Raw genomic sequence first — 9,618 nt, 5'->3', positions numbered from 1 at the left:
TGAAAAATTTCGATTATTTCTTTGGAAAAAACAACATCATCAGTCGGATAACTTAGAGAAATAGTACACATAGAACAAAGTTTTAGTCATATGTTTGTCCTGACACTCTCAGACATTGCGTTACGGAAAACGATAATTAATATTTATAAAGTTCTTTATCGTTTTACAATCGAAGGTTGAAGTTATCTTGAATTTGATACCATTGAACTGATATTTATTAAATGTTAAAATTGGCCAAGTGCAATAATAGATAAAAAGATTTAATTCCGTGCATTAATGAGCGTTAGAGAGAATATTTTTGAATTCTTCTCTGAAATATTGTGTTTTAGAAAAATTCATCAATTAATAGAGATAACAAAATGTCCTTCATATGTTTAATAATACTTTCGACTGTAAAGAAAATTCTAAAAGTCTATTTTCAAACACACCACTGAAGAATTCTCTTTACATTAAATAGAATTTTCAACGCACTCAGAAATTTGCATTGCAGTTTTTCCCTAAAAACTAGGACATCCGTCTTTGTATTCTTGAGAAAAACGATTTTTAAATTCTACCGCGAAAGTCTAAACTGTTCTAGAATGTATATTTGTGCATGACCAATCAAGTTTAATACTTTTTTCTGAAGGCTTTTGCACAGGAGTAATTTTTAGACAACGTTTATATGCAAACTGTTTTACGAAAGTTAATAAGCTGATATTAGTCGTTTTGCTTCCCAGTTTTAATGCTGAAAAGGAGTTTGCTCTCAATTCTTAAATTTTAGTTTTTATGGTTTAACAGAAATACACCCGCGTAAATATTTTTATGTTGTTCTGTATTTCTGAAATTATCAATGGAATAGAAGAATTTCACTTGCGCGTTTAAATAGCTGACATGTGGCATTAAGAAAAGAAATTTTTTTTCGCAAACATGATTATTGCATGAAAACCATTATTGAAATTGATACGAGTTTAATTTTTACACCTACTGTTAACATTTATCAGTTTGCAATACATAGTGTTTTTCCCCTTGATGAAATTTCAATTTTGCATGTAGTAAAGTAAACGGCATTATATTCTTAGAATACTCCCTTTTACCACATAGTATCCCAGCTATCTGATCACGTTTTTGCCAAAGTGTTCTAAAAAATATGAAAATGAATGTTTCAATCAAGTTATTTAGTTTTTAGTGTCCAAAGGCTTAAGTGCTGACAAAAAATATCTACATTTTGACATTTCTCTGGCCTATAAACGGAAGTTACTTCATTTCTGAGATCTACAAATTTCAAATCTAAATGTTTGAATGGAAATTTTTTGAAGTTGCGATTTTAATACACCAAAACTGAAAAAATCCCACTTGAAAAGATGTAGTTCTGCTTTGTGGAGGGAGGAAAATATTTTCGTACAAAGTGAGGAACCAGGAACCATTTTTTGAAAACCCCTCAGGGGCTCACCTTCTTTAGGTGAGTACGGGTGTCCCAAGCCCGAGGTACCCAGGGATCTTTCCTTTTCTCAGGGGGTTTACCGTCTTTGGTAAATACGGGTGTCGCGCCCCCGGGTTACCCTAGCGATCCTTCTCTTATTTTTATTTTTCTAATTTCCATTTTTGTATCATTTGAATTGAAATTTCATTTCTATTTATGTTGGATTTTGTTTGATATTTGAGTTTTACATTAAACCCATGTGTTGGCCGTGCATGGCGACCCGTTAGGGGCAAAGTGGGATCCTGGGGTCCCTTTGCGTTCTCTTTGGCCCATGCTGCTCCGTAAGTCGGGCGGCAGGAGTGAGCCCGCTCTTGTCAATCGGCTGGTGGTATATTTCTATGGGAACAAGGAAGTACTGCTCTAGGGTTAGGTCTGCAGTCTTTGTAGATCTATATTCCGGTACCACCCCTAAGGTAAGTACCGAGGCTGGAGAAGCCCAGAGCCGGCAACTGCCTTCCTTTATTGGGCTCCATGGTGGGTGGGGGCGTACTGGAATGAACATCACATAAAAATTATGGGTTTCCAAAACTTCGGTCCCGGCGGAGACATGCGTCCGTCAAACTCTCCTTTGGAGCACCATTTGCATTTTGATAAATTTTTCGTTATTAAAAAATTGAAGGTAATCTTAAAACTGTTTCTCCTATTTTGATCCATAAGTCCATTTTGGGAATGATTGGTGAAGTTGAATCTATTAAAAAAACAAAAATTGGTGACATCCTAATTGAACTTAAATCCTTGGAACAAACACAATTATTAAAATCATTGAAATCGATTGGAGAACATGCAGTCACTGTCACTCCTCATAAATCTTTAAATAATTCTCGAGGTGTAATATCCGAATCTGAATTTCAATCAGACTCTGAAGAAGAAATTCTCGAATGCTTGCAGGATCAAAACGTAACATCAGTAAAGAGAATATCTATTAAACGTGATAACCAGATAATTCCAACTAAACATCTAATACTGACTTTCAATATCCCTACACCTCCAAAATCTGTTCGTATAGCCTACATAAACTGCCCCGTTAAGAAATATATACCCAATCCATTAAGATGCTTTAAGTGCCAAAGATTCGGACATTCTATGGCAGCCTGCCGCGGCAAAGAAACGTGTGGCCGTTGCTCGGAAATTGGGCACAACAGTAAATCCTGCTCCTCTATCCCGAAATGTATTAATTGCAAAGGTGACCATCCATCTTATACTCGGAAATGCCCTAGATGGATCGAAGAAAAGGAAATTCAAACAATAAAAGTCAATAAAAATATTTCTTTTGCCGAAGAACGAAAAATTGTAATTTCCAGGACACCGACTATTGGAGTGTCATATTCTTCTGCGGCCAAAACCTGCCCGTATTGTTCAAATAAAACAGCACCACAAACAGAAATATCATCTGATAATAACCCAATGCCTTCATCTAGGCAATATTCAGCTAATCACAATAGATCCAATGATCCTGGAAAAGAAATAATACAAAACAAAACTGGACCTCCAAATATATCTAAAGTAAATGACCAAAAAAACCAAAAGGAAACTAACTTAAGAAATATAAATGACAATAATGCCTTAAAAATACCACCCACTATTCAATTAAACAGTGGTAACATTACTCATAACAAAACATCTCGTATACCTACAACCAACAATAAAAAAGTAGAAACACCCAAAAGAACGTTAAAACTTTTCAAAGAAACAAAAGCTATGAGGAAGTCTCGAATACAGACAATGAAAAATAACTTGGACGGAAAAATAAGAGATTCCATTAAAAAACGTACACTTACTAAACAAGATTTTTTAAAACAATCAAGAATTGACGAAGATGACGATACTGATGATTTTAAAATTCACCCATCTGATGATGACGTGATGTTCACTGACGGGGTAGAAGAGACTTTAAATACATCAAAGAAAAAATAAGCTTTTATGGCACTTAAACTTATTTCGTGGAATTGCCGTGGTTTAAAGTCCCACTTTGATGATATTAAATCGCTTTTAAATAAATACCAGCCCATTTGCCTCGGATTACAGGAAACTTGTCTTTCTCCTGACGATGTTATTAATATTAAATATTACAACATAATAAGGAAAGATTACACTCAAGGCGCAAGAGCTTCAGCTGGTGTAGCAATTCTAATCTCAAAAGATTTTCCCTTTATACAGATACCATTAAATGGCGAGATACAAGCATTGGCAATTCAGCTGCAGATTGATGTCCTTGTTACTGTTTGTTTTATTTACCTCCCACCTAATTATATTTGCACTCAACAGGAATTAGATGAATTAATAGATCAATTACCTGAACCGTTCTTTCTTCTTGGGGATCTCAACGGCCATAACCCAATATGGGGCAGTCCAGATATTAATATAAGAGGGAAACAAATAGAAACTCTAATTGATGACCACTGTATCTGTTTATTAAATAATAATAACCAAACATATTTTCATCAACCAACTCGGACGTTCCACACACTTGATTTAGCTCTTAGCTCCCCTTTTTTAGTCATCAAATGGAATTTCAATACAGAAGACGACCTGTATAACAGTGATCATTTCCCGATCATATTAAATTACATAGATGATGACATTAGGTATCCTGAAAGACCGAAGAAATTCATATTTCAGAAAGCAAACTGGACACTATTTTTACAACTTGCTACAATAACATTGGAAATGGTACAAGACTATAGCATAGAAGACGCAGTCGACAAAGTTACAAATTTAATTATTCAAGCAGCAGATATAACTATTCCTAAAACATCAGGGAAAACACCAAAAATATGGAAACCCTGGTGGAATGAAGAATGCCGAATTACTATGAAAGAACTAAAGAAAGCTTGGGGAAACTTTCGACGCTATCCGACCACATCTAACCTAATTGCTTTTAAATTGGCTGGTGCAAACTTTAGAAGAGTCAAACGCGTGTAAGTAAAAGGAAATCTTGGCAAAATTTCATTAACTCCATAAATAATCAAATATCATCAAAAAAGCTGTGGGACAAGATAAGAAAACTATCTGGTAGATATGATAGCCCAGTAGTATCCTTTTTGAATTACAGTGGACAAGTCGTAACAGATATTAAAGAGATTGCGAACACATTAGGAGAAACTTTTGCTGCTGTTTCTAGTGCGAATTCATATTCGCCAGATTTTATTTTATTCAAGACAAATGAAGAGAGACAAGGTATAAATTTTAATACCGTTACAGACGAAGAATATAATTCTGATTTTTATCTTAATGAACTCAAACGCGCTTTGAGTAGATCGCATGCTACTTCCGCTGGTCCTGATAAGATCAATCTCCTCATGCTCACTCATCTAACTGAGACGTCCATGCATAACCTTTTAATTTTATTTAATAGAATATGGAAAGAAAATAAGTTCCCCAATTCTTGGAGAAGAGCCATGGTAATCCCTGTTTTAAAACCTGGGAAAGACGCTAAAACTCCTAGCAGTTATCGACCTATAGCTCTCACTAGCTGTCTTTGCAAGGTATTGGAAAGGATGGTAAATTCTAGACTTATACATGTTCTGGAAAAAAAGAAATGGTTGTCGCCTTTTCAATCTGGTTTCCGAGTCGGTAGAGGAACAGTGGATAGTATTTTACAACTAGAAACTTCTATACGAGAGGCCTTCGTTAGTAAAAAACACCTTGTTTCAATTCTGTTTGACATGGAGAAGGCATATGATAAAACATGGCGATACGGAATTTTAAAAGACCTCTATGAAATTGGTTTTAGAGGCAATCTCCCAATTTTTATTAAGAACTTTTTAAAGACAAGAACGTTTCAAGTCCGAATAGGAAATATTTTATCTCGCAACTTTTATCAAGAGGAGGGTGTTCCTCAGGGTAGCGTTGTTAGTGTTATCCTATTCATTGTTAAAATAAATGGAGTCATGAAGCAATTACCAACATGCGTGAAAGGCTCTCTTTTTGTAGATGATCTTGCAATTCACTGCTCCGGCACAGATATGGTCTATATTGAAAAGAAATTGCAAGAGGCGGTGAATAATATCAGTCAATGGAGCAGAGAAAATGGATTCCAGATTTCAACTCAAAAGACAAATGGCGTACATTTTTGCAGAAGACGTGGACTCCATTTGGATCCAAAACTTTTACTGAATGATTGCACAATTCCTATCGTAAAGGAAGCAAAATATTTAGGACTGATACTTGACTCTAAGCTGACTTTCAAATCTCATATAAATTACTTAAAAAGAAAGTGCATTCAATCTCTAAATCTTATCAAAATACTTTCGGGGACATCATATGGAGCCGAAAGCACTGCTATGATGAGAGTTTATAAAGCTCTTATACGTTCAAAACTCGATTATGGATGCGTTATTTATGGCTTGGCTGCAAAATCTACCCTGAACGCTCTTGATACTATACATCATCAGGGCCTCCGGCTGTGTCTGGGAGCATTTAGAACATCCCCGATTCAAAGTATTTATGTAATGAGCAATGAACCTTCATTAGAGTTGAGACGGGAGAGGCTTACTCTCAATGCTTTTTTTAAAATTAAAAGCGATTCATCTCACCCGATGCATTATAAAGTCCTTAATCCTATATATGGGTCATTATTTGCGCTAAAGCGTTCGTTCATCCCTTCATTCGGCTTCAGAGTTGGGGACACTTTGAGGAATTTTAACGTTACCGATTTTCCAATCTTGGAGAAAAATGATGAACTTCCACCTTGGGAGGAATTAAATATAAATTTTATTAAAGAGTTTGAACACTTGCCGAAATCAACAACACCTGAAATCATGTACAAAAATTTATTTTACGATCACAGAGATCGCTTTTCAAACTATGAGCCTGTGTTTACTGATGGCTCTAAAAATGAAGATCATGTTGGAGCAGCAGTTGTGATAGGAGATGTTACTATATCGGAAAGATTACACCAGTTTTGCTCAGTATTTACCTCAGAGATATATGGTATATATTTAGCTTTACTTAAACTGAATTATTTCGGAGGGAAATTTATTTTATATACAGATTCAAAAAGTGCAATCGATGCTCTGAAGAATGTCAATCCTCTTAGTCATCCTCTGGTTCTTAAATGTGCAGAAATGTACAAATATTTAACCAATAAAGGTCTGTATATTGCTTTTTGTTGGATTCCTGGCCATGTGGGTATTGTAGATAATGAGGTAGCTGACAAGGCATCTAAAACGGCTACGCTCACGGTGGAAAACTTTGTCCCACTGAAAGATTCTTTACAAGCTGTTAGGAATTTGATCAATAAAAAATGGCAAAGAAATTGGGACGAGCAGCTCACAAATAAATTACACGCGTTTTGGCCTTTTATCGGTCGCATTAATACATCTAATTTAAGCAGGAAACAAGATGTAATATTGACTCGCCTTAGAATCGGTCATATAAAAATTACGCACAAGCACTTGCTTTGTTCAGAGCCTGCACCTATTTGCTCTCATTGTCAATGCATTCTTTCAGTGGGGCATATTTTAATAGAGTGTCAAAATTTTAATACATATAGACTCAACCGATTTGGAACAAATAACGTTACATTAAGCCAACTGATTGGAGAAAATCCCTATCCAAACCTTTTTAAGTTCCTTAGAGATGTAAATATTTATAATCTCATTTAAGTTCTTTTCTTTAAACTTTAAAATTTCCTTTTACTAAACTGGTTATCATCACATAAAATATGAAGAATGTACATATCTAGTGTTTGGCGCAGTTTAGTCAAATATGGCTCTTGCGCCATAAAACGCAACTCAACCAACCAACCATTTTTTGAAAAAAAAAAATCATTGATGTTAATTTTGATAATTAGGTTTCATGATGTTATCAAAGCTGTTTTCGTGGTGCACTGTGGTCCCCTGTGCATCAATCGGCTGGTAGATGGTCACCCGAGTGGCTAGTCTGCTAGGGATCAAGCGAAGGGGTTACTCCTTGGGCTTGCCGAGACTGGAAAAGACCAGAGCCGGTAATTGCCTTCCCTTGTAGGGATCCGTGGTGGGCGGTGCCGTCGGGCCCGAATCTCCTTCAATATCATATGGCTCCTCCCAAGAAAGGTCCCTTTAGTGGGCGTCACATTATTCCTCAACAAGTCAATTTTGAAAACCATTTTGATAAGTTTTTCGTCATCAAACGTATTTCTGAAAATAATGAAACGTTTGAAACCGTTTCGCCATTTTTAGTGCAAAAGGCTATCGCTGCAACTGTTGGTGACATTACATCTATTCGCAAGATGCGTTCTGGTGACTTGCTTGTCGAGGTAAATTCCCGAAAGCAAGCCCAGCAAATTCAAAAATTGAAAGCGTTATCTACAATACCTGTCAGTGTCAGCCCTCACCACTCGCTAAATATATCTAAGGGTGTCATAACTTGTGGTGAAATACTGAATCTTCCTGTAGACTTAATTACAAAGGAATTGAAGTCTCAAGGTGTCACAGATGTCCGCCGCATTACCATCCGGAGAGACGGCAATATAATTCAGACAAAACACCATATCTTAACTTTTAAGTCGCCAAAATTACCTGAATTTATATATGTGGGATATATAAGGCGACCTGTCAGACCATACATACCTAATCCCCTGAGGTGTTTTAATTGCCAGCGTTTTGGCCACTCGAAGGCGAACTGCCGCGGGACCCTCACTTGCGCCCGCTGTGCAGGAAAAGAACATGATAGCCAGGAGTGTACCGCACAAGAAAAGTGCGTGAACTGCGGGGGAAATCATACATCCTTCTCTCGATCATGTGAACGTTGGATTTTAGAAAAGAAAATAACAACAATTAAAATCAAGGAAAACATCTCATATCCTGAGGCTAGGCGGAAAATCGCAATACAAACGCCTACGCCTGGTGTAAGTTATGCGTCTGTTGTCCAAAAATCTTTTTGTGCAAATTGTACATGTCCCAGTTGTACGAAATCTGTCAAAGCAGGAAAGAAAACCTCTGAATCGGATACAGAACAATCCATAAACAGTGCTTCTGACACTGACAAACAAGTAAAACCTCAAACCAAATCTAGACCTCAAAAGTCAATGAAATTAAAACTTGCAAAGCGTGGCCAAACGCAGAAAGATCTATCTGCGAAACTTAAGAAATCTATTAGAAAAAATTCTGTCGCTTTGGGACTAGCGGCACAGGGTTTAGCACATAAGGACTTGACGTCCGTATTCGGTGGTAAACGTAATAGTCCCGACCTTAAACTGCACCCATCGGAAGATGAGGATGATTTTGATATGAGTTGCGACGTTTCTGCAACTCCTACTGTTGCTCCTTATAATTCTGTGACTTATCTCTCTTAATGGGTACCTTCCTTTCTTGGAATTGTCGCGGCATTCGGTCCAAACTAAATGACATTAAATCCATTTTAAACAAATTTCATCCTATCTGTTTTGGTGTTCAAGAGACCTTCTTGACACCTAACATTCCATTAAAACTACGAGGCTATAATTGTGTTCGGAAAGATGCAGGCACCGGAGTGCACAATTCTGGAGGTGTCTGTATTTTGACATCAAATCTATACCCAAGCACACCGTTAAATTTACATACACCTCTACAGGCTGTGGCTGTACAAGTTCATATCAGAACACTGGTTACAGTCTGTAGTATCTACTTACCACCTCATGATGTCATTAACTTACAAGCACTTAACAACTTGGTGGACCAGCTTCCAACACCATTTTTGATCATTGGAGATTTCAATGCACATAGTTCCTTGTGGGGTTCAGGAAATACAAACATTCGTGGGCGACAGATTGAACAGTTTTTAACTGACAACTGTCTCTGTCTGCTCAATAAGGATGATAAAACGTATTTCCATGAACCCACACGTACCTTCCATAATCTCGATTTGGCCATATGTTCCCCCGAGCTATTACCATTTTTGAATTTGAAAGTTGGGGATGATCTTCATAATAGTGATCATTTTCCTCTAATTGTCTCTCATGCTGATAGAGGCTGTGGAACCTGTCTGCCACAGCGTTATCTATTCCAGCGAGCGGATTGGGAGACTTTCAGACAATTGGCAAAAATTACAGTCTATGGTCAGTACTACATGCATCACGGAAGCAGTACGAAACGTCATTAAATGTTTAATTAGTGCCGCTGAAAAAACAATTCCTAAAACTTCACCACGCCTACGGAAATTACGAAAACCCTGGTGGAATGAAGCCTGTCGTGACAGCC

The 9,618-nt window shown here is 37.0% G+C and overlaps 1 protein-coding gene across 1 annotated transcript; it reads left to right on the top strand.

Moving 5' to 3' along the window:
- Window positions 1-7,475: 7,475 nt before the first annotated feature.
- On the top strand, window positions 7,476-8,735 carry LOC129966446 (uncharacterized). The gene has a single exon (XM_056080871.1). The coding sequence runs from the start codon at window positions 7,476-7,478 to the stop codon at window positions 8,733-8,735; it is 1,260 nt and encodes a 419-aa protein (XP_055936846.1).
- The last annotated feature ends 883 nt before the right edge of the window (window positions 8,736-9,618 follow it).

This window comes from Argiope bruennichi, chromosome 4 (genome assembly GCF_947563725.1).
Source record: "Argiope bruennichi chromosome 4, qqArgBrue1.1, whole genome shotgun sequence".
In the NCBI taxonomy this organism is placed as follows: domain Eukaryota; kingdom Metazoa; phylum Arthropoda; class Arachnida; order Araneae; family Araneidae; genus Argiope; species Argiope bruennichi.
Note: the sequence above shows the minus strand (reverse complement) of the source record. Positions and strands in the feature narration are given on the sequence as shown.